At 45.9% G+C, this 26597-nt stretch overlaps 1 protein-coding gene across 1 annotated transcript in view; it reads right to left on the bottom strand.

Moving 5' to 3' along the window:
• Positions 1 to 26597, bottom strand: part of ptprfa (protein tyrosine phosphatase receptor type Fa) — a 292771-nt gene that overhangs the window by 156732 nt on the left and 109442 nt on the right. The window contains exons 5-6 of the mRNA XM_083648251.1: positions 13184 to 13372; positions 2458 to 2568 (exon numbers count right to left, since the gene is read on the bottom strand). Of these exons, the coding sequence (XP_083504377.1) occupies positions 2458 to 2568; positions 13184 to 13372 (300 nt within the window). The remainder of the gene's footprint in view (positions 1 to 2457; positions 2569 to 13183; positions 13373 to 26597) is intronic.

The following is a 26597-nucleotide window of genomic DNA, read 5'->3' as shown; positions in this document are numbered from 1 at the left end:
AGTCAAATGTTTTATGGTCACTCGCGATTCATATCGCAGAAAAAAACGGCTTGTGACCAGGCTTAAAACTCTTTAAATACAGATTTTAAGACACGTCTATGGAGAAATGAATGAAGAATTAACTTCCTCAGCTCCCATATGTGGGTGGGACTTTGGCACGCTATAGGAAACCCTGGAGAAACACTTCAAAATGACTCCGCAGAGTTTACACCACAGCAAGTTCCTTAAGCTGTGTTCACACCAAGATATTTATTTTTCGCTGTGTCGCTTGATTCAACCCTTTGGAATCGCTCTGTCGCTCTGTTTAAATCGCTCATCAACAGGCACACGAATTGACGGACATGTGGGGGCTATAAGGTTACGCAATGTCATGATGTTTGTCCACTACGAGCCACCGTACTTGTTTACAAGCTAAGCCTATCAGCGTGCTCCTATAACGGGAGTTCTATAACGGTAGTACAGACTTCACTTCAGGTTAGCTGTCAGCCTGTCAATCAGCTGTCAATGCGGTTTGTTGCCACACAATAAACCAGCGGTTTGTTCCAAGCCAGTGTGATCCTTGACTCGCTCTCACATGGCAGCCAATCAGCGTTGAACAGCGAGCGACTGATGCCAGCGTAATTTCGCTCGAGTTGGGATATTTCATCTTGGGCGACGAGCGTATTTTCTCCCCATCGCTCTCTCTCTGTCGCTCTGACGCCCAGCGATTTTTCTCCCGGGCGAATATACGCTCAATCACTCATTTGCATTGACTTTGTATGTAAACTCGATGCCAGCAAAAAACTTTAATAGGTCGGTGTGAACGCAGCTTTAGGAATGGCAAACTTCCTCAAAATATCAGCGCAAAAAAACGAAACAAAAGAAATCCCATGCAGACGTGTTACCTGTTCAAACACCTAAATAATGAGCTTTCATGTTTGAAGGCGGGGGGGGGGAAATGATAGAATGAGATGTCTGTCAGAAAATGACTGCAAAATAAGACTAGCATAAAAAAAAACTAATTTGGCGGTAGCTTTAGTTAGCATGTTGCAGACGTCATCTTTGACAGTAATTCTTTTTAGGGCGAACTGCATCAAAGAGCATTGTCAATGGAAAATGTCAAGTGAATAAGAGAATAAAGCAGTAATGAAGCAGCATTGTGCTTTTTGCCTTTGAGAACCTGATAGCGGTTGAGGCTAATAGAGTTGTTTGTTGACAAGGCCTACTTAAGAGACGCCCTGAGGCTCGCTCTCACCCCGCTGACTTGTATCGCAGCGCGCAGTCGGGCGTATCGCGCTTTGAGGGGGGGGGGGGGGGGGGGGGGGGGGTTTCCGCCCTGTCTGCTCCCACACGGGACGGCGGGTGGCGAGGTGTCAGCTTCTCCTCTGGCAAGCCTCCACATGCACGCCCCGACGCCCTCCCTGCGCCCAGCCCAAAACAAAGAGGCAGAGCCAGCCAGCCAACCTCCAGTTCACCCCCCCATGAGTCAAAACATCGCCCCGCCACCGGGAGGTTGGCCGGGTCAAGCAAACTAACAGCAGCAGGGCAGTGGAGCACGTACATAATCACCGCCCGGGAGACAAAGACGATTGAGAGGGAGACAGAGAGAGGGAGGGAGGGAGAGAGAGAGAGGGAGGGAGGGAGGGAGAGAGAGAAAGGGAGGGAGAGAGGGAGAGAGAGGGATGGAGAGAGAGAGAGATGGGGAAGTGAGAGAACATACACACACACACAGCACACATCAACGAGTTTGACTTTCACTGCAGCTGGATGTTAGCCTGCTAAAGCCTCCCGATCATCTGATCTCACATTCGGTTTCCTTATGCAGATCAGCCTGGCCTCCAGCCCCGCCCACAGCCCGCCTCCAACCCGCCCACAGCCATTCCCAGAAATCACAAAGTGCACGGACCAATCAGGGGCCTGCCTCACAGTTAACAATGTGATCGGGCCAATCACTGGCAGAACAGTAATTCCCGAAGCAACGAGCGGTAACTTTAACATTAAGTAAACACAGCCCTATAAGTGCCGTTATTGCAGAAAGAGACTCAATAACAAAAAATTAAACAAAAACAGGAGTATACGCCGGCGGAGTTTTCTCGGCGGAAAATACGTTTTTGCCGTTCTTCCCGAGCGGATCTGGCCACGCTGATTGGCTGAAGGAGTTGTCTATCAAGGCAAGTACTCCCGCCCACTGAAATGGCTGTGGACGCCTTGGAGTCCAGATTGATACGTAGAGTGAAACATAATGTGAGATCACGTTATTATCAGGATGGTTTTTAACAGGCTAGCTGGATCCAGGGAGGAGTGGGCGACATCTCCACCATTAGCAGTCAGGAGGTGGACAGTCAGTCACCTCAGCTCTCCTCCAGGTGGAGGGCAGTGCTTAGTGTTGACCGTACAGACGGAGGAGAGGTGTTCTCACTGTGTGAGGCGGTGACCTCTGACCTGTGTGGCTGTGGGGGGTTCAGAGGGGGATCTTACCTCGGACATAAAGGTTAGCCGGAGCCGAGTAGCGCGTCCCGGCGCTGTTGACCGCTACACACTCGTACTTGCCCTGGTCCCCCTCCTCGCTGTTCTCTATCTGAAGTGCTCCTGAGGAGGAAGGTCACAGTGTCATGGTTCAGGGCTATGTGACACACATGCAAACGCCACTCAGACACACACACACACACGCACACACACACACACACACACACACACACACACACACACACCCACACACACGCGGATGTGGCAGCACACTGAATCAGATACAGCCACACTGACAGCAGCCCTCCACACTCTTCACACACCAACTGCCCATATCGTTAGCCTCATAGCATAATTGCCTATATTATAGGCAATATAGGCCATTATGCTATGAGGCTAACGATATTATTTGCCTGAGTGAAGCCACATTTTCAGATATTATCATTATAATGGACAGCAATTATGAAGCAAAATGTCTCAAATCTAAAAGAAATTTTAGGGGGAGCATTCAGGACCAATGTTCTGCTGATGCACCTACAGTAGCAACTCATGACACTGACCAAATCATATCCTGTCAGTCTACATCTAGTAATTGATCACACTCACCAAATAATAATATCTTGTCAATCCCAACATATCATTTATCACAGGAACCAAATACTATCGTCTGATCAGTAATGAGTCATCGCATCACTTACTGTATATGGATGAAAATATGGTTGGAAAAGACACTTGTCTACTCTATGGTGCCATTCTTGTCAACAATGCAGGTAGAATTACAGTTATCATGAGCCGGATAATTCTGCTATGAATAGGCACTTAAACATGAAAATCTATAAAATGTCTGTTCTCTCTGACATAGAACCCTTGAGAAACATAACCTCAACTATCTTAATGTTAGGTTTATTGTTTGAGGAATAGAGTAGCGTAGGTAGGGATGATGTCTTCTTGTAGGCCAGAAGTCCCTGCACTTTCGTCTCAAAGTCAATGGGATTGTTGTATGGGGATTTTGGTTAAATGTCTGAAATAAAGTCTGTGCTTAACACAAGTTTATGAAACTGTGAACTTTGTGTTCATCAAGTTCACCTTCACAAATGAGGACCACTTTTATGACTTTTGACGTGTAAATGTGATTTTTTTAAATCGCGATTTTCAGAAAACGCAAATAATCCACCAGGTAGGCTGCCCACTGTATGCTTATGGTGTCTTATGTTCTCATCATTTACATAATGGGGCAATCTACCATAAACGTGTTGTTTACCTTTGTGGCAGCAAACTCTGTAATGAAATGACAGAGAAGACAATGGCCTAATGTCCTGTGTTAGTTGAAATGCCTGGGTGTCAGGTTGGCACTACTGGCATTATACAGTGAAACACTGATTTGTTAATTCTACTGTTGGTGACAGTAGTACTGGGTGTACTGGGAGTGTTCAGTACTGGGTGGTACTGGGAGTGAAACCCAGTAGTTAAATCAGAGCAGGACTGAAGGACTGTATAGCTGCTAAGCTTGCTGAACCTCTTTAGAGCCGTCTTTGTCTCTGGGAAACAACAAATGAAACAGGAGCTGTAACAGAGACTTACCTGACACCATGGTTTAACCCATGTCCTCAATTCATTCCAAAACCATATTTCATATCAGATTTCATAGCATTCATACAAACATCCGGTATTCATTTAGACACTCAGGTATCAGTAGAGACTTGGTTGAGGTTTAGACAGACGGCGTGAATGTGTCTCTTGCAATGGTGTTTATTGGCCGAATGTGACACACATCATGCAGTTTTGCAACCAGTGGACAACAATACATGTGAAAAATAAAATGTTAAAAAAATATATTTCAGAATATATTTACTTAAATGCATCATGGAATGGGTTTGTAACACAATGTTAAGAGCTGGTAAAAAAAAAGAAAGAAGAAAGAAAAGCAGTAGAAATCAATAAATGATGTGTGTGTAGCCACATCCCCGGTGAGCCTGTTGGAGGCAGAGAGCCCTGAGATGGAGGAGGAACAACCTTCATCTGGGATGCAGCCAGCAAGGGCATTCTGCCTGACATGTATGTCCTTAAACTGCATAGGGACGGAAGCTCACTCGCTCGCTCTCTCTCTCTCTCTCTCTCTCTCTCTCTCACACACACACACACACACACACACACACACACACACACACACACACACACACACACACACACACACACACACACACACACACACACACGGGGGATCTTCGCATAGAGCATGTAGGTAAGCCTTTCTCTTCCATATCACAAAACATTGTGTCAGAATGATAATGTCCCAAGGTCTTAACTTCCTCCCTCTGGGCCTGAATCGCAGAGATCAGATCTCATTGTGGGCCAATCGTCACAGTGCTGCTGGGGAGTGAAGAGGAGCAGCAGCTGCTTATTGGACGAGTTATTCTGCTTCTCACTTCCTGTATTTCCCCCCTTTCCATTCCCCCCCGATGATCCTCTATCTCATAGCGCAGTGGTTCTCAAACGTGGGGTTTGTGGACCACCAGGGGGTCCTTGACGAGGTTCCAGGGGAGGTCATCAGCAAATTAAGGAATTGTGACACTTCACCATTATTTAATCGACAAGAAGTTAACATAATTAGAGAATGTAGAAAAACGACTAGAGTCAGGTCTAGGGGGGGGGGGGGATTGTTGAATCTCAAATAAAGAGCTCGATATTTTTCCTGCTCTATTTGTCAAGCGGATTTTTGTTATGATTCGGCGCTAAATAGATACAATTGACTTGACTTGACTTGACTGTTTTGGTCATAGTTTCACTGCTATCTCTCCACCTACAATATAATATAGTCATGTCATTCTGAACACATATTGCAGATATGGGCCTAACAGACACACAATCTCGTTAAAGGGTGTGCACTCAATTAGGCCTCCTTGGTATGAAAGGGGGTTGAGAAGCACTGTCAGAGCACATTCCCCTTCTCTTCACGGCAGGGCCACTTGAAGAGAAAATGTTCTATTCCCTCCTGAGAAATAGGAAGCGATGCAGGTGGATGTTTTGCTCTGACCTCCAGACATAAACAAGGCTAATCAGTGCTGGTGGAGCAGGTGTGACTTCTCCCAGACGACAACATGGAAGTCCTAACGTGACCTGGAAGTCCTAACGTGACCTGGAAGTCCTAACCTGACATGGAAGTCCTAACCTGACATGGAAGTCCTAACCTGACATGGAAGTCCTAACCTGACCTGGAAGTCCTAACCTGACCTGGAAGTCCTAACCTGACCTGGAAGTCCTAACCTGACGTGAAGTCCTAACCTGACCTGGAAGTCCTAATAGAAGATGCCGGAGCCTCCTCCTGTGCCCTGCAGGCGGCGAGCCTTTAATAATGCAGTGATGTGTTTCCTCCCTGTGCAGCTTGTGAGGACAGCGAGCCGACAGAGGTCAATGCTCAACACCTGAACAACACGCACTTGGCAGACTACTAATCGCACCAGCTGTCAATTGCTATATCGCGTATGCAAATGGGCTCATTTCATACTCCGCGCACCACCTCGGGTAGGAAAGACTAAGACAATTGGCTGCAGGGTCGTCAGCTAAATCCCTAAGTAGGGCTGTCATTGAGAGAAATGCCATTGGGAATACAAATGAATACTATACAGTACACTATCTATAGGACGTACAGTATTTTGTATGCTAGGCAGCGTGTCCGTTTGCTGATGTGACTGTAAAATTGTCATTGTTGAAACTACCATGTAACCTAAAGAGGAGCTGATTTTCCTGCTGACGGTAGTTTAGTAGATGATTGCTTTTTCCATTTCTCTAGAATTCAAATTGCTTGTGGAAGCATTTGACTACATTCATCTTAGGTTCCCGGGTTTCCTGATAGGGAAAGTTGTGTCCTTTTACAACGTGAGATTGTTTGATTTAGTCTTTGTGTATTGATGTTGGTCGTACTTGGTTGTAAGTGGTCTAAATCCCTCGTTAGCGTGGTGGTGTTCGTTATTAAAGAGCAGCTTACTAAACCCCTCCCAAAGCCTGTGCTGAAGCCTGACATCGATGGTGAAATGTAGAGTACTGAACTGGCCATCTGCTATTGGTTGGTCTTTTCGTGCCAGGTGATGTCACCACCTGTTGTACTCTATAGAAGACCAGCCAATTAGCCTGATATCAGACTGAATTGTCAATTGTTCTTCTTCAGTCTGACATTGTCTCCACTCTAACTGATTTCCATGGGGGAAATCCCCCAATATTATATTTTACCTAACCAAGCACTAGAAACCAACGTATCGGCCTCAATCTAATTCAGTGGGGAGGACGCAAGAAAACATCTCCCCTTTAAATAAATGCCTTCAAAGCAGAGTGCTGTTCGGATTTCCACGTACTGTAATTGGTATTTGTAATGGATTTAAAACAGCCTTGATAGCAGTGCCTATATCATCTACAGCAGCCGCCATTGCTGTTAGGTCTGGCACACTTGACCACTGCTTGACAATGACGTTAGTCCCGCCCGTTGCGCAGTTTATTGGTGCTGATTGGCTAATCGTTAGTCTCCCTCGACGCTCATTGGACTGGAAAAAAACTCAACATGAGAGACCGCTGTTGCAGGTGACGATGGCAGACCAGAAGCAGCCAACCCCATGGAGGGGCTGGATCTGAAGGTCTGGACCCAGGGGACCAGCCGATAGCACATGGCCGGTTCAGTACCACCGTTAGAAGTCAGGCGCCGTCACCACAGATCCGGGTTTGGTGTTCAGTTGTAGTAGTGAGCTAATATTGTTGATTTGATTTTGATCAACTCGCGCTATACGATAATTGCATCTAAGACACCTCAGTCTGGAAGAGTGAGCCTTATGTCCAATTAAATTTGGATCGGACGCAGCTTCCTGGAATTTGACTTGAAGGATTGACCATACACACTTATGAAAGGTCATGTGCTGAAGGCAGAGCGAGTGGCGGGGGCCAAGCGGAGAGGACAGAGAGCTGGAGATGGGGACACGGTGAGGTGACAGGGGGAGGGAGGGGGGAGGTGGTGGTGGTGGAGGAGAGGAGAGGAGAGGGGGAGTGAGGAGGAAGAGGACGAGGGGACTGTTTTCTGTACCCAGCATTCTTACCTCTGATTGGTGTACCACCTGGTGAGGTAATTTGAATGCAAATAACATCAGAGAGAAGCATTAGTATAAAGATGAGAGCGAGAGAGAGAGAGCAGAGAGAGAGGAAAAACAGCAGAGAAAAGGGCGACTGCTATATGTATATGTATGTACTGTATATGTATGCAATATATATCCCTCTTTATAGGAAACTCACATTCATTTCACTGATATGAAAAAGTAAAGAAGATAAGTTTAAGACATTCTTTAATATTTAACGAGACAAAGTGACAGCTGAGAGTGGAAAATAAGCGTAATGATTAGTCGCAACCAAGGCTAATTTCATAAACAACAATTGTGCAGAATGTATTCTGGGAGAAAAACATTTTCCTCAGTCCAACCGGGTGTTCTTTTTTCGAAATGCTCCTTAATATGTGTACAAAAATGCTTAAATAATGTATGGCTTCATAGCCCAGCTAAAGCTTCCAGTCTGTCAATCTGTTGATTTGCTTTCGCCTGGTGCTTGTTTGTGTTACACACCTGGGCATGTGCTCTACAGAGCTCTCCTCCCGCTCTGATCACAAACCTACTTCTCTACACCTGCTTCTTATTCTTTCGTTTTTCCTGACAGCGTGAGCGCTTGACCCCTGGGTCGCCGTGAACAAGCCGGTTCTGGTTGTAACCCAAGGTGTTTTACATTGTCTGGAGACCAAGTGTGATCTGGGTCTGCTGTAACTAAGGCAGATAAGAACGCAAGCTGCCTCCTCTCTCTGATGCAATACAAAGAAACCTGTGCTCGTGTCCTGGAATACATTGTGAAGTTGCTGCTTCTATGGGAGAGCGTTCTGCTATCCGGCTCCAGCATTAGCATAACATAGATGTATTTTTACAGCAGTTGTCTTACTAATCCTACGCTGCCCTTTTGATTGTGTCCACCGTTCTCTCTAGTGCAGACAGTGCAGTCGTTACTTGTCTTCCTTTCATCTGTTGTTGTCAGTATGCATACGTTGAGTCATTTAGTGACAGGGGCCATTTGGGCATATCAGGTCATATGCAACAAACGGTGGAGAGAATTGGTTACGACACAGATGCCAGTGATCTGGATCATAAGCCAAGCCACTCGTGAGCCAACAGGAGCACAGAGATGTGGGAGACAGGGACTGGTGTTCTGGGTAACAAGCAGACCAAGGTCATTTTTAATTTATTTTTTTTATAGATTATTAAAGTGCACATTGTAAACGTTCAAATGATGTGTCATACATTGAAATCCGAAAATAGCTGGAGAAGATATTCTTATTTGAATAAAAGTTAGTGAAGAAGCTTGGTTTACCCTGAACAAGCTTAGTTTGCTAACAAATTATATATTTAGTTAACAAAGTATTTAGTGACCCTAAAACTGTTGTTTGTTATATTGAGCACATTCTCCAGCATCTAAAGTTGCGTAATATGAAGGGGAAGAAAGAATAAGTGAAAAACACATTTCCTCCAAAAAACAACCTTTTTATCTTGATTAGTTGCGATCGATGTCACGGTTGTCTACTTGTTTGCCCTTTCACCAGAGCGTGTCACCGATGGTCAGAGATAGTGTGGGAGAGGGGGGCGGGGCCTGGAGGAGAGGGGGGCGGGGCCTGGAAGCTGTGTGGCCCCTGGGTTACGATGGAGGGGGACATCAGCAGCTTTCACAGGGCTGGACTGGGACAGCTGTGTGACAGCTACACAAACGCCCACACCTCTCCTCCGTGAAATCAAGGAGGGGCTTCATGACCGATTTCAGGGTCAAACATTCATCGTGAAAAATAATAGGGTTTTTATTATGTTTTCACAATGTCTGGATTAGAAGAGGTTGTATTTTTGGAATCGTGTCCTTCGTCTGTGAACAGATACAGTGATGGACTGGTGCTCTTTCATCAGTTGGGTCCATTATAATCCGCTGTAGAGCCACTCCTAATCTAAATATATGGCAGCAATTAGTTCATTTAGGAGCCACATGGGGCAGTGGTGCAGCCACTAACCATCTGCAAGCAACTTGATTGATAGGCCGCTCCATTCTGACTGATTGTTGGTGCGAGGTGGGTCGACTCTTCTATGTAGCAGTCTGCACAAAGTGTTCAACAGGCAAATAATGTCTGTTTTTTTTTGCTGCTTTGGTATTGCCTTTCATAACATTTCATTTTGACAAGTTAACAGACAAGCGCTACAGTAGCAAGCGCTAATTATAGGTAGCATGAATCAAAAAGGTAAAAAAAGAATTAATCGGTTAGGAATGATGGATTCTACTGTTCTCCAAGGAGAATAGATTTATTCCTGTAGTCTTTCAAATAAATGCTGTCGAGAACTGGGACGCGTCGCATGGTTGTAATGTAACGTCTTGCCCATTTTGCACTTGCCAGGCAGAGCTAATTCATTCAATTAAATCACAATGAGACATTGCACATACATCTGATTGGCTGTTGATTGCAAAGTGTTCAGCTGCGGCCAGCGTTTCTTGGCTTGTTTGGTCAAGTGTCCCTGGTTACTTGGCTCTATACTGTAGGGAATGAATGCGCTCGCAGTGAGTTGTTGATACTGTTGCTGGCAGTGTGGCCACAGGGGGCAGTGTGGACACAGGGTTAGTTGACGCATCGATTGGAGCGTTTCAGAGACCGGCTGCCAAATAAGGTAGCATGGTGTTTCACTCCAGCATGCACGTCTCCCGCAAAGGTGCTTCGTCCCGTTGCGCTAATCCTCTTCTTCCTCGCTATCAGATCCAGCAGTTCAGCTCTGCACTCGCTACGCTTGCCTGTCAAGCGTCTAGCGCGGCGCGCAGGGGTCAATTCATGCCCGGGGCAAGAATCACTCCGAGTCTGACAAACTTTGGTTGTAATTACTGGGAGACAATGGGGAGTTTCAGAGCGTCGGAAAGAAATCCTATTTCGCCAAAAAATACATCGGATATTTTCTTCCATTTGCTCCAAGAGAGCAAAGGTCTCAAATTGAAAAATGGAAGCTATTAGTGTTCCTTGATGGATCAACGTCATTTAATAAGGACACTAATTCATGAGCAAATTTAATCGCTCTGCCATATAATGAATTCTATTGAAACAAATAAATGGAATATATTTCACTTGGCTTGTGTCACGCGGGGCAGCTCCTAGTTTTTGTATTTCTTTATTAAAGGAAGTCAACCATCTGGGTCCTGCCTGGCTGTGGGGACCGTGTGCCCATGCAGCCCTATGAAATTGAACTCAAATTGAAATAAATTGCTATGTTGTTCAGTAATAATACATGGCATAATTTGTCCTTACCTAAGGCCCCCGAATGCGGCTTGAGAAAATCCTCAGCACAGACTTCAAAGCCAGCGCGGTCTCCTAAAGCCCGTCTCTCCGCTTTGGAGATGAGAGGAGCCAGAGGAAGAGGGACCCCCGAGCACTCAGCGGCTGCCTGGGAAATCTGGCTCGCTCGCTCCGCTGCGAGGCCTGGCAAGACAGCGCGGCTCCTGGATCGCCTCTCCACGTTGTGTGTGTGTGGGCGCTCGCAACGTTGGCAACGGATAAATATCTCTGTTTTCTCGCAGCGACGGAGGGAGAGGAGAGAGGACAACTGACAGGTTGCATAGAGAGCAAGGGTATTCAGTAGTAGAGCCGTCCAAGTCTGCAGGGAGCTGTTTGTGGTGGAAGTCGACCTATGGTGGTACTTTCCATGCTTGCCATTGAGAACAGAGAACCTGCTTTACTGTGTACATGACTGCTTTACATGGCTGGGAGCTTGCAGAGAACCTGCTTTACATGGCCGGGAGCTTGCAGAGAGCCTGCTTTACATGGCCGGAAGCTTGCAGAGAACCTGCTTTACATGGCCGGGAGCTTGCAGAGAACCTGCTTTACATGGCCTGGAGCTTGCAGAGAACCTGCTTTACTGTGTACATGACTGCTTCACATGGCCGGGAGCTTGCAGAGAGCCTGCTTTACTGTGTACATGACTGCTTTACATGGCCGGGAGCTTGCAGAGAGCCTGCTTTACATGGCCGGAAGCTTGCAGAGAACCTGCTTTACATGGCCGGAAGCTTGCAGAGAACCTGCTTTACATGGCCGGGAGCTTGCAGAGAACCTGCTTTACTGTGTACATGACTGCTTTACATGGCCGGGAGCTTGCAGAGAGCCTGCTTTACATGGCCGGAAGCTTGCAGAGAACCTGCTTTACATGGCCGGAAGCTTGCAGAGAACCTGCTTTACATGGCCGGGAGCTTGCAGAGAACCTGCTTTACATGGCCGGGAGCTTGCAGAGAACCTGCTTTACATGGCCGGAAGCTTGCAGAGAACCTGCTTTACATGGCCGGGAGCTTGCAGAGAGCCTGCTTTACATGGCCGGGAGCTTGCAGAGAACCTGCTTTACATGGCCGGGAGCTTGCAGAGAACCTGCTTTACATGGCCGGGAGCTTGCACAGAACCTGCTTTACATGGCCGGGAGCTTGCAGAGAACCTGCTTTACATGGCCGGGAGCTTGCAGAGAACCTGCTTTACATGGCCGGGAGCTTGCAGAGAGCCTGCTTTACATGGCCGGGAGCTTGCAGAGAACCTGCTTTACATGGCCGGGAGCTTGCACAGAACCTGCTTTACATGGCCGGGAGCTTGCAGAGAACCTGCTTTACATGGCCGGAAGCTTGCAGAGAACCTGCTTTACATGGCCGGGAGCTTGCAGAGAACCTGCTTTACATGGCCGGGAGCTTGCAGAGAGCCTGCTTTACATGGCCGGGAGCTTGCAGAGAGCCTGCTTTACATGGCCGGGAGCTTGCAGAGAACCTGCTTTACATGGCCGGGAGCTTGCAGAGAACCTGCTTTACATGGCCCGGAGCTTGCAGAGAACCTGCTTTACATGGCTGGGAGCATGCAGAGAACCTGTTTTACATGGCTGGCTCGAGCTTTAAGATGAATCATTGTCTCTAGCCGTTAAGCACCGCCGGCACAGCCATATTCCCACACAGGTGCTGCCGAGGTAATTAGTGAAATGTACGCTGCTCGGCTCAAAGTGGGAAACATTTGTGTTCCGAGTCTCTCAACACACAGCCACCTTGGCTCCCACAATTTTGGAAAATGCTCCTCGTGCCTACTCGTCTTGTACTGCGCCAGGTCTCAAAGTTGGTCGAAAAATATAAGACAGGATATCCGGTTCAAAATAAGGCGGGTATCCAATCACCTGCCTCATTTATATGAACATGTGTTGTGATTGGTCGAATAGTTACCATCGAACTTCCTTCCGGTCTGAAGCGGGTTTTTTTTTTTTTAATTATGGACTGAAGCACAGAGTGTCATTGGAGCCTTCGAAGATTGTGGAAGTGATAGACTGGGTTGAGCGAGTAATTTATTCCAATCGTAACTTTATTGTGCGTTTTACCGTGTGAGACTTAAGGCTCCACCCTCAGATACTCTCTTACACTGTTAGTTAATCAATCTGCGATGTTCAATGCATCCCAAAAGTTATTTTATGATGACATATCGGAATTTATAATATCTCAATGTGGCGTTTGGCCAGTTATCCACAAGAAAAACACATCATCATGAAAACAAAATGGTCCCAGAAATGCAACGTACATGGCCAAGAGATAGTTCAACAGTGTTTGAAGTGTTTCAAGGTGGACACTTTGTGTGTGTGAACATGTCAAAATAGTGTAGCACTGAATGTCATCAGTTCATGGCTGTGTTGTTGTGTACCTGAGCGGAGCTGCTTAACCCGCCCGTTGCTGCTGTTGATGTCCACAGGGAGGAAGTCTTTCAACCAGGAGATCTCCGGGTCCGGGTTCCCGCTGGCGGCACACAGCATGGTGGCAGTGCGAGTCCTCTCCACTACCTTCAGCTGGGGGCCCATATCGATGGTGGGGAAGCCATGTGGGATCTGGTCCTCTGTGACAAAGACAAAGACAAAAACAGACTGTTGGCCGCTCTCATCCTGACAGCTGGACACTCTAAGTGGATGATGGCAGCTAAGAGACACGGTCATGGGATGCTTCGTTCAGGCTGAACCATGTGGTGTGAGATTTCCCTTCTCATCAGCGTAACCTTGAGCCTGCGAGGTGCCCCCTACCCGCCACACCACCCGCCCCCCCCGCCTTCAAAGCTAGTGAAATCCAGCCCTAATGTAAATATGGCGCGTCCGTGGCGTGGCTAATCCCGCTATGGAGTTTCTCGTCATGGATCTGCGCGAGCGGGGAGGGGCAGAGATGCAATTTCACTCCCACAGAAATCCATTCGTACGGAGTAAGGACCCCTACCCTGCTCACATCATCACGAAGGCTAAGTGTGGTCAAATGCCAGTGCTGCCAAATTATGGGTGAGACATAATAAAATTATAGCTTGAAAAGCCCATTCCACGCCTCCCTCCATTCAACTGAGAGAAGACACGGCGTAAAAAAAAAAACTCTCCGACTCCCTCTCAAAAAAACCCCAATTGAAATAAAGGAATCTAGTAAGGTAGTAATCAATAGCCTTGTAAAACCATCCTGATCACATGACCTTACATTCTGTTTCGCTCCACGGATCAGTCTGGAATTCCAGCCGCCCCCGGCGATTTACAGAAATGACAACGTAACCGGCCAATCAGGGACTGCGCCGTAGTTGACAACGTAACCGGCGTCTCCCGAAGCAACGAGCGGTAACTTTAACATTAGTAAACACAGTAAACATAAGTGCAGTTATTGCAGAAATTGATTTAATAACAACAATTAAACAAGAACAGGAACAGCGGAGCTTTCTCGGCGGGAAAATACGTTTTCGCCGTTCTTCTGAGTGGATTTGGATCGGATTTGGCCACGCTGATTGGCTGAAGGAGTTGTCTGTCAAGGCAAGTACTCCCGCCCACTGAAATAGACTGATATGTAGAGTGAAGTCAGACTAATGCTGCATTCGTTTATGGTAGGAGCTGGCAAGTGGCAAGTGAGAAACGCGTCATCTCTGACCTACGTGCGTTCGAGCTTCAGGCTCAATCTCGCAAAACCATGGATGCTAATAGCCGTTAGCTAACAGCTAATAACAACATTAACGTTTACTTGTATGAGTTTAACCAACTATTGTATTGGTATGCTGATTGGTCTGAAAGCTTACTATTATTGAAAAGAAAAGAAAAATGTGTCAAAAAATGTGTCAAAAAATGTGACGTCAAATGACGCGGTGGGAGCTACTGGGGGTTGAGAAATCATACCCAAGTTTGCGGGCAGGAACTGTAGTGGCGTTTTATTTGATTTTTGCTAGTAGCAACTGGCAACTTGCCACATCCCACTTATAAACGAACGCGGCATTAGTAATCGAGACAAAACGTAAACAAAAAGAGGAACTCACAAATGACCACTTGAAAGATTTTGCTTGTAGAAAGGAGTTGAGAAAGCCAGCCTGGTTTTCTGTGTCATGTATGACTGACAGTGCTCAGTACTAGCTGTCACCTTGATAGGACAGGTGAAAAGGCAGACTGCCTATCTATCTTAATGGTGGGTAGGGAGATGTGGATCTCATCAGGCCTTTTGTCTAACAGCAGGCTGCTGCCAGATGAGGGTGATGATGACATGTGTGGATAGACAACGCACACCCACACTCTCGCTTTTGACTCGTTTCTTGAAATGATGCCAATCATTAGAAATTATGGTAACCATTAGGTAGCTGCAGGGACATAATTAGCCCCAATTATAGCTATAGAGGGCATTCTAGGAAAATATTGATATTTCATTTTTATTGACCAGGCCCTTGTCAGAACATGGGGGAAACTTCTGTATCGGCTGTTCAGTCCTGAAAACATGTTGCCATGTTGAATTCCTTCATGCAATCAGATGCTACCTTGTCATTTGTTGTCAGTGTTGCAATGGAGGTTGACGGTCTTGTATTATGATCTGGACTCTGGCGCAAGAATGCAATAAACAAGATGTTTGGTTCTATTTACTGGTCAGACTTCTTTCAATATATTTTTCAGACTAATCGCGTTACTGCATTGACAGGTCATTTTTCTGGTTTCAAGTAATTTGATTCATTTCATGATAATATGAACAAAAACTTGAAATAATAAACTTAACACAATGACATAATATGTTTCAAGTAAACATACTGTATTACACTGTCAAGAAAGTGAGATTTTTCTAAACCGCAGATAATAACCTCCAGCTCAGTGAGATATTTTGACTTATGCTAATATATACTGAAACAAGTTTAATCAGTGTCAGAACAAAACAAAAATAATTGGTGCTGCGAAGCTTGTTATTTTTGTCATGTATGCTGAATCTCGACTCAATTAGCACAGCTGAGGCAACTTATCATCATCATCATCATCATCATCATCATCATCTTACAGTAAGAATGTGAATAACACATCTTGGATACAGTTTCAAGTTGATGATGGAAATTAAGATAAAGATCAAAGTACAACACAGACCTTAGGAATCAGGGCTGCATTTTACGCATGCAGGTGTGTGTGTGTGTGTGTGTGTGTGCGTGCGTGCGTGTGTGTGTGTGTGTGTGTGTGTGTGCGTGTGTGTGTGTGTGTGCCCACGCGTGTGCCTGAGCCTGTATGTAGCGCGTGCATATACACATACAACTGGAAAAAGTGACGACCGCAAAAAAGAAAAGAAAAGTGAATTGTGTAAACAGTGACACTACTGTGCAGCAAGAATGTGAAGCAATGTCCTGCCTTCCCTACAAGGAGGACAATGACGCCGATCTGTTCACACATTTGGACACTGGGAAGCCCTCTGATAAAGAGCTGAACGTGGTGCGTGGGGAAGGGAGGGACGATGCTGTGGTGACAGACACAAATGACACCCCAGAGAACACGGGGAGGGAGGGAGGGAGGGAGGGAGGGGCCATGCTCCTGCTGGATAATGTTAAGGTCTGCTTCCAAACTCTGTCTTTGAAAGTATTCGTAAACTGATGACGCAAACTGTGTTTTTATATCTGTGTATCGTGTACATGTGTACAGTATTCCCTACTGTATGTCCCTCAGTAAATGCTTACAGGCGCATGTATGTTAAAGGATACGTTTGTTGATTTTGGACCTATGTATAATGTGTCTCTTACTGTATATACCTGTAGTACTTGGACCCACATGTATAATTTGTCTCTTATATACATGTACAGTAGAACTTGGAGCCACAGACAATAGTGGCTCTGTGGGGAACTTACTTTCATCTAAAGGCTGTTTCACACTTACATTGTCCACTACTGTGAGCAAAAAGACATACCAAATATGAGAAGTTTATTGAAAAAATTAGTCACAGATACTGTAAATATGAGACAGATATTTTTGTTTGAATCTCAAGCCAGTTTTTTTTATAGGAGGAGGAGGAGATAATCAGATAGAGCAGAATTTAACCACTGACAACTTTAAAGCAATTTCACACATTGACGAGCTTAAATGGCAGCAAGAGGTAAGCGTTTGAATTTTGAGGATGTCGAGGTGAATGAGTGTCTCAATTAGTGTGGATGGTACGCTCCTCTCTGTGTGTCATTTAGTGTGGATGGTACGCTCCTCTCTGTGTGTTAGTGTGGATGGTACGCTCCTCTCTGTGTGTCATTTAGTGTTGATGGTACGCTCCTCTCTGTGTGTGATTTAGTGTGGATGGTACCCTCCTCTCTGTGTGTGATTTAGTGTGGATGGTACGCTCCTCTCTCTGTGTGTCATTTAGTGTGGATGGTACGCTCCTCTCTCTGTGTGTCATTTAGTGTGGATGGTACGCTCCTCTCTCTGTGTGTCATTTAGTGTGGATGGTACGCTCCTCTCTGTGTGTGATTTAGTGTGGATGGTACGCTCCTCTCTGTGTGTGATTTAGTGTGGATGGTACGCTCCTCTCTGTGTGTCATTTAGTGTGGATGGTACGCTCCTCTCTGTGTGTGATTTAGTGTGGATGGTACCCTCCTCTCTGTGTGTGATTTAGTGTGGATGGTACGCTCCTCTCTCTGTGTGTCATTTAGTGTGGATGGTACGCTCCTCTCTGTGTGTGTGATTTAGTGTGGATGGTACGCTCCTCTCTGTGTGTGATTTAGTGTGGATGGTACGCTCCTCTCTGTGTGTGATTTAGTGTGGATGGTACGCTCCTCTCTCTGTGTGTCATTTAGTGTGGATGGTACGCTCCTCTCTCTGTGTGTGATTTAGTGTGGATGGTACGCTCCTCTCTGTGTGTCATTTAGTGTGGATGGTACGCTCCTCTCTGTGTGTGATTTAGTGTGGATGGTATGCTCCTCTCTGTGTGTGATTTAGTGTGGATGGTATGCTCCTCTCTCTGTGTGTGATTTAGTGTGGATGGTACGCTCCTCTCTGTGTGATTTAGTGTGGATGGTATGCTCCTCTCTGTGTGTGATTTAGTGTGGATGGTACGCTCCTCTCTGTGTGTCATTTAGTGTGGATGGTACGCTCCTCTCTGTGTGTGATTTAGTGTGGATGGTATGCTCCTCTCTGTGTGTGATTTAGTGTGGATGGTACGCTCCTCTCTGTGTGTGATTTAGTGTGGATGGTACGCTCCTCTCTGTGTGTGATTTAGTGTGGATGGTACGCTCCTCTCTGTGTGTGATTTAGTGTGGATGGTACACTCCTCTCTGTGTGTGATTTAGTGTGGATGGTACACTCCTCTCTGTGTGTTAGTGTGGATGGTACGCTCCTCTCTCTGTGTGTGATTTAGTGTGGATGGTACGCTCCTCTCTGTGTGTCATTTAGTGTGGATGGTACGCTCCTCTCTGTGTGTGATTTAGTGTGGATGGTACCCTCCTCTCTGTGTGTGATTTAGTGTGGATGGTACGCTCCTCTCTCTGTGTGTCATTTAGTGTGGATGGTACGCTCCTCTCTGTGTGTGTGATTTAGTGTGGATGGTACGCTCCTCTCTGTGTGTGATTTAGTGTGGATGGTACGCTCCTCTCTGTGTGTGATTTAGTGTGGATGGTACGCTCCTCTCTCTGTGTGTCATTTAGTGTGGATGGTACGCTCCTCTCTCTGTGTGTGATTTAGTGTGGATGGTACGCTCCTCTCTGTGTGTCATTTAGTGTGGATGGTACGCTCCTCTCTGTGTGTGATTTAGTGTGGATGGTATGCTCCTCTCTGTGTGTGATTTAGTGTGGATGGTACGCTCCTCTCTGTGTGTGATTTAGTGTGGATGGTACGCTCCTCTCTGTGTGTCATTTAGTGTGGATGGTACGCTCCTCTCTGTGTGTGATTTAGTGTGGATGGTATGCTCCTCTCTGTGTGTGATTTAGTGTGGATGGTACGCTCCTCTCTGTGTGTGATTTAGTGTGGATGGTACGCTCCTCTCTGTGTGTGATTTAGTGTGGATGGTACGCTCCTCTCTGTGTGTGATTTAGTGTGGATGGTACACTCCTCTCTGTGTGTGATTTAGTGTGGATGGTACGCTCCTCTCTGTGTGTGATTTAGTGTGGATGGTACACTCCTCTCTGTGTGTTAGTGTGGATGGTACGCTCCTCTCTCTGTGTGTGATTTAGTGTGGATGGTACGCTCCTCTCTCTGTGTCATTTAGTGTGGATGGTACGCTCCTCTCTCTGTGTGTGATTTAGTGTGGATGGTACGCTCCTCTCTCTGTGTCATTTAGTGTGGATGGTACACTCCTCTCTCTGTGTGTGATTTAGTGTGGATGGTACGCTCCTCTCTGTGTGTGATTTAGTGTGGATGGTACGCTCCTCTCTCTGTGTCATTTAGTGTGGATGGTACACTCCTCTCTCTGTGTCATTTAGTGTGGATGGTACGCTCCTCTCTGTGTGATTTAGTGTGGATGGTACGCTCCTCTCTGTGTGTGATTTAGTGTGGATGGTACGCTCCTCTCTGTGTGTGATTTCTCTCGGCTGATGAGACAACTGGATCTTTCCATAGACATCTGGCAGAGGGCAGCTTTCATCTAGAGAGGTTGACATGCGTGGTGAAGTGATACAGGAGATGTGTTCTACAGTACAATAGGGCAGCATGTGGTAACCTGATCGTTAATTGAATTACAATGTAATATTCTATTAAATAAGTGTTCACTAGTGTGGGTTTCTATTGTATGAGTAACTGGGATAGATAGGCAGAGCGACTGTCAGGAGGAAGAAAGCTAAAGTAGAAAAGATGGATATATATACAGTATATATACAGTTATATAGATACAGTGTGTATATATATACAGTATATATATATATATATATATATATATATATATATTTATTTATATTTATATTTATTTATTTATCCTTTTGGGGGGGAAAATTGTGCCTTTACAGCACATTTAGAATGTAAACCCAGGGATATTTAGCCATGTATTGGTTCATATTTGGCGATCTGACTGACTGTTATGCAAGTTTAATGGAAGACAAGTCAGGTCCTTAATGCAAATGGACAATGAAAAAGCCTTTATCCCTAAATGCAAACAACAGAAGTGGAGATCCAGGGTGTGAAATGAGCATATATGGTGGACGAGTTGCTGTGAAAGGTAAGTCACTGTTTTCCCAGGGAGCTTCTTCCCACTACAGCCTGGGAGTTACTCGTACTTGTGTTTGTTTGAACGGGTAAAGAAAGTGCACCATATTTTGGTGTAGATAAGTCACAGAATAAAGGATCAAGAAGAAGCAGAAGAAAGAGACAAATCTCCATTCATGTTGAAACTCTATCTATAGCCTGTATCTTGTCTCAGATGACATGGTCCCACCTAACAACTACAGGAACCCAATCTGAGGCATGCTCCAGCACAATAGAGAAAAGCTGGTTACTCATGTAGAGTTTTTTAGCCTTCTCAGAACACTGGATATCCATGTATGTATGTTAAGTAACGCGTTACAGTAACTAAGTTACTTTTTGCGGTAACGAGTACTGTAACGAATTACTTCATCAGTAACGTAACGTACTTACAATTATTGCGGTTTAAACAGGCTCGTTACTCGTTACTCCACGATTCTGTGCGGGACCTACAGCAGCGAGGGTAGAGAGGAAAATGCGAGTCTGACGGCGGTCTGATGAGGAAGTAGGCTAATCGTGCGGCACTTCTATACTTTCTAATGTTACTGGACCAAATTCTGATAGTGAAACGGGTCATTTTGCGCGAGCTGTGTTGTGTACGGTAACGGTGTTCACTTCACACCGCTCGGCGAGTCAGCAGCATGGAGCCCTCTCCTCCTCGCTTCTCTCAGGCTGTCTGTCACCAGTGTCCTGCTGCACCCAGGCAAGCACAGCACTCGTCTCTCACTTACAGATTCCCCTCGCGTTGGAGGGTGTTCACGGTGTGTTTCACGTTGTTTGGTCATGAAATGGGGAAAAAATGCCTGCAAGTCTGCTGCCTTTTGGAGATGAACTGCTATTAAAGGCAGCCGCGACGAGCGGCTGCTTTGGGGCTCTGCTCTGTCCCTATCTGCAGGCAGTGCTGGGCTCTGCTGCTCACTGTCACTATTATATATATATATTATATAATAGTATATATAATATATATATAATATATATTATATAGGATATTATAGACTACTGATACAGTTGTTAATTATACAGTGCCAAAAGTGTACTGGCTACTTTTTGAAGGCAATAATAAATATGCCTCAATGTTGTCTTGTCCCACACTGTGCTACAGCAACCCCAAAATAATGTGTGTGCATTAATAAGAGAATTGAGAGTTAAAAAAAAAGTAACTCAAAAGTAACTTTCCTAGTAACTAAGTTACCTGGACAGTAACGAGTAACTTAAAGTAACTGAGTTACTTTTCAGAGCAGTAACTAGTAACTGTAACTAAGTTACTAATTAAAAGTAACTTGCCCAACACTGTGTATGTATGTATGTATGTGTGTATGTGTGTATGTGTGTGTGTGTGTGTGTGTGTGTGTGTGTGTGTGTGTGTGTGTGTGTGTGTGTGTGTGTGTGTGTGTGTGTATGTATGTATGTATGCGTGTGTGTATGTATGTATATATGTGTGTGTGTGTGTGTGTGTGTGTGTGTGTGTGTGTGTGTGTGTGTGTGTGTGTGTGTGTGTGTGTGTATGTATGTATGTGTGTGTGTGTGTGTGTGTGTGTGTGTGTGTGTGTGTGTGTGTGTGTGTGTGTGTGTGTGTGTGTGTATTTATTTGGGATTTCCCCCTGTTTATTCCCCAATTATATTTGGCCAATTCCCCCTGCTGTCCCGGTCGTTGCTCCACCCCCTCTGCCAATGTGAGGAGAGTTGTAGACTAGCACATGCTTCCTCCCATGCATGTGCAGTCGCCAGCCGCTTCTTTTCATCTGACAGTGAGGAGTTTCACCAGCAGGACATAGCGTGTGGGACGTCCCCTCGCCACTGACCGATCAGAGGACACATTAGTGCAGCGACCAGGACACATTAACCTTAATCCGGCTTCCCACCCACAGACACGGCCAATTGCGGCGTGTACGGATGCCCGCAAAAGCCAGAGGGAACATGGGGGCACGAACCTGCGACCCTCGTGTTGGTAGGGAGGGAATCTAATCCAACCAACCAAGAGAGCTGTCAGCCAAATGCTATGGTGTAGTGACATGTCCTGTCTGTCCACTCCTGTCAGTCACTCTGCCCCGCCTCCTCTCTACATCAACAGCCTGGGGACGGGACAAGGTACCTGCCCAGCATGATAACAATATGCCTATGGGCTTCTTCTCCCTCATGCCCTCTTACAGGCCGCTTGGTAAGCACAACTATTAAAAACAACAACTCTACCATGTTGCAGTTATGGATATTGGTACGGTTTAATATGGTTGTAAGTGGCTAAATTTTAATTATTTCATTTTCAAAAATCCACCCTTTTTCCAGGGAATTTCAGACTTATTCCAGGTAACGCATCACACGTAACTGGACTTGATCCTGATTCCCTCCAATCAGGCTACTTTACAGCATTTGAACCGGAAAGACTCCAATCAGAAGGAGCAGCTGCTGTTGGCCAACCAGGGTCCTCTCGCTCTCTCTCTCTCTCTGTCTCTCTCTCTCTCTCTCCCTCTTTTACTTTGACTTTGAACTCAAATGCATTTATTTTCAAAGCTCATGGAGACCATTATTGCTGTTATCCTGCTGTACTGTATATTTGAAAACATTTAAGTAATAGTTTAGGCTTAAGTGTAGCCAGCTTTAAATACAGTACCACCTCAGACAACCTATAAGGTTCAGCTCAGCTGCAGCTCTTATACTCTGGACTAATCTACTTTCGCTTCATTCGAGTGGATTTCTTTCAAACCTTCAAAAAGGAAGTCTTTTTGCCATAAAGAGCGGTCTGATATCAAATCTGTGGAGAATGTGTAGAGAGCTGAGCTCTATTATTATTATGTGCACTGCTATTTCAATTTACAGCTGGAATCGAGTGCCGTGAGCGAAGGGCCCCTGAAGCCAGTCCCCGCACGGCGCCCCCTGCTGAGTCAGGTGGAGCGTGGCTGATAAGCCTGGCCTCACGCTGTCCTCATGTTAGCGCTGCAAAGATACTAACACTGCCATTGGATGTCCCACTACAGGCTACAATATGATGGAAGTGATATCAGAGTTATAATAATAGCTGGTAATAATATAGAATCTAATAATAGCTAGTAATAATAGCTGATACCAAGAGAGCCACGTCATGTACAAATTCCTTTATTTCCTTATTTCACCGTAAATGAACAAAGGGATGTTAGAACTTAGACCGCTTTAATGGAAGAAAAACATACAGCATAATTACATTTTTTCCGATGGCTGCAAACGAAGTCTGAAAATCGGAGTGTTGTGAAAGACCAACTGGAGGGAGGGGGGGGGGCAGATTATGGGGCAGAAAGTGAGTTTTGAAAGCCATAAATCACAGCCCACGACAGCTATGCATTTAGTCCTGTGGGGCAGTGAAAAATCTTCCCGACTTCCCCTTTAAGTTGCAGCTGAATAGTGCAAAGTGTTGTGGGCAGTGAAACAGTGCTGTGGGCAGTGAAACAGTGTTGTGGGCAGTGAAACAGTGCTGTGGGCAGTGAAACAGTGCTGTGGGCAGTGAAACAGTGCTGTGGGCAGTGAAACAGTGCTGTGGGCAGTGAAACAGTGCTGTGGGTGCATCCCTGCCTGCCTGGCTGATGAGAGCTGCAGAGCTGTGTGCACACTGAGCTCATTGTTGTGCTGTGACAAGGTGTTTGGCTCCAGCTGGGACACATTCCTGCTCTGAGAGAGCACAGACAACCTGATTGGCTCTGATGGTGACACAAGGGGGAGGGGGGGGGGGGGGGGGGGGGGGGGGGAGGGGGGGGGCATGGTGGGGTGGGTGTGGCGGGGTGGGTGGATCGATACAGCATAGTATCGCGATATTTTGTGTGGCAATATATCGTATCGCACGAATGCCAAGTATCACGCTATTTTCTTATATAAATTGTCAGGTGCATGCAACATTTATGACAGGTTTTGGTGTTTGGTCAGTCTGTCTGCTTGACAATTTTGCTGCAATAAAAATGATTGTAGTGAGATGAACAAGCTGGAAACTATCTTATTAGATCAAACAGATGTTGACAAAGTTTTTTTCCCTTTGAGGATATAATTTGCAGTTGAAAAAAGGTAATAAATCACAATAAATCACAATATTCTTGAACTTGCAATACTATTTGCATCGTGGCTTACATGTAAGCATCGTGATAATATCGTATCGTGGGGACTCTGAGTCCCGCCCCGTGTGTGTGGGGGTGGAGTCAGCAGAGGTGGAAAGAGTACTGACAAAAATGCTACTCAAGTACACGTATTGTTACTGTAGTGTAAATTAACGCAAGTAAAAGTATTAGTTCAAGAAATGACTCAAGGAAGAGTAAAAAATAAGTAACCTATTTAAAAGTACTCAAGTCAAAGTACATTTGTGTTACTTTAAAAAAATGATATATTTTTATTATTTATCCTAATAATTACATTTCACACATCCAGTACATGTTACCAGTGTTACCTAAGCTGTCCCTGTCTTTGTCTGTCTTGTCATTGATACTGAAGAGCTCGCTCGGATGCAGCCAGGGATGCTCAGTTTGGCGATTCTCTCCTTTACCAGACGAGCTAGAGCTGCTAGCAGCAGCAACATCACAATCAGATACATCCATGTTGCTATGGCTATCAGCAGTGCCAAATGAAACGGAGATTTCTGAACTAATGTGATGATGGGGTTCATTACAATTTGATTGTCTACACACCTGTCTAATTCAATTGGCCAGTCTTGAGTGCGATTTAATTTCATTGGCCACTGCACTAACGAGCCACCAGTTTGGGCGCCCTCAATGCGGAAGTGATTCTGGACCTGTTAGCGAGCAGTCCCAATGCTACCGAGCTGTTTTCATAGAGCAGTGTGCAAAACAAAAATCTGAATTTACTCATTTACTCAGTGTACATTTAAAAATACTGAAGTAGAATATATATCATTTAAATTACTAGTAAGAATAAAAGTATAGCATGATAAAAAATACAATAAAAAGTACAAATAGTCAAAAAAGTACTAGAGTAGCTTACTTATACTTGAGTACTTTCCACCTCTGGGAGGCAGACATAGAAAATAGGTCTTACTATAGGCTGTATTGGTAGGCTGGTAGGCTGTATTTACAAGCTTGAGGCCCAGCCAGTGCCTAAACACACAGAGACATGCTGAACTCAGCAGATATTATATTTAGTATTTTTAGTAGGTCACTCTCAGAAGCTGCGTATTGATGCAATTTAAAGAGGGAAACAAAAGCAAAGCCATTTTATCCACCTGTCTCAAAGCTAGCTTACATTAAGAAGTATATCATGGGCCGTCTCAAAGCTAGCTTATGTTAAGAAGTATATCATGGGCCGTCTTGGTAGCATAGAGGTAAAAGCGCTCGCCTATACCATCGCGGAGGTTAAATCACCCAGGTTAAATTCCTGGCAGCGTTATTTCCGGCTCAGTCAGGCGTTCCTACGATTGGCAGTGTTCGTGGATGGGAAGCCGGTGGGCGGGTTATGAGTCCTGGTCGGTGCACTAGTGCCTCCTCTGGTCAGTCGGGGCACCTGTTTGTGGGGAGGGGAACAGGGGCGTGCTACATCTTGCCGGTGAAACTCCGTCTTTTCGTCTTTTCACTTTCGTTTTCAACTAAAACAGGACCTAGATGGACGTCCTTAAATAGACGTCTTTTCAACGACATGAAATAGGCGTCTTTTCACCTTTCACTTTGACACCAAAAATAGACGTAGGATAGATGACTGGGAAAGCTGTCTTTTCAATGACATTTTGCTGGGTGGGCAGCCTCTGTACTGCCTGGTGCAGAGAGACAACCTTTAGCTTCAGTGTAGCCTCTGTACGGCCTGCTGCAGTGAGACAGACTCTGTACGGCCTGGTGCAGTGAGACAGACTCTGTACGGCCTGGTGCAGAGAGACACCCTTTAGCTTCAGTGTAGCCTCTGTATGGCCTGGTGCAGTGAGACAGACTCTGTACGGCCTGATGCAGAGACACCCTTTAGCTTCAGTGTAGCCTCTGTACGGCCTGGTGTAGTGAGACAGACTGTACGGCCTGATGCAGAGAGACACCCTTTAGCTTCAGCGTAGCCTCTGTATGGCCTGGTGCAGTGAGACAGACTGTGTACGGCCTGGTGCAGAGACACCCTTTAGCTTCAGTGTAGCCTCTGTACGGCCTGGTGCAGTGAGACAGACTCTGTACGGCCTGATGCAGAGAGACACCCTTTAGCTTCAGCGTAGCCTCTGTACGGCCTGGTGCAGTGAGACAGACTCTGTACGGCCTGGTGCAGAGACACACCCTTTAGCTTCACCTCTGTACGGCCTGCTGCAGAGAGACACCCTTTAGCTTCAGTGTAGCCTCTGTACTGCCTGGTGCAGAGAGACACCCGTTAGCTTCAGTGTAGCCTCTGTACTGCCTGGTGCAGAGAGACACCCGTTAGCTTCAGTGTAGCCTCTGTACTGCCTGGTGCAGAGAGACACCCGTTAGCTTCAGTGTAGCCTCTGTACGGTCTACTGCAGAGAGACACCATTTAGCTTCAGTGTAGCCTCTGTACTGCCTGGTGCAGAGAGACACCCGTTAGCTTCAGTGTAGCCTCTGTACGGCCTACTGCAGAGAGACACCCGTTAGCTTCAGTGTAGCCTCTGTACTGCCTGGTGCAGAGAGACACCCGTTAGCTTCAGTGTAGCCTCTGTACGGCCTGCTGCAGTGAGACAGGCCTGTCTCTCTGAGGATCACTTACCACTTAGGAGTTTCC

This window comes from Poromitra crassiceps (assembly GCF_964638095.1).
Source record: "Poromitra crassiceps genome assembly, chromosome: 12".
NCBI classification, from domain to species: Eukaryota; Metazoa; Chordata; class Actinopteri; order Beryciformes; family Melamphaidae; genus Poromitra; species Poromitra crassiceps.
This window is presented reverse-complemented; position numbering and strand designations above follow the sequence as displayed.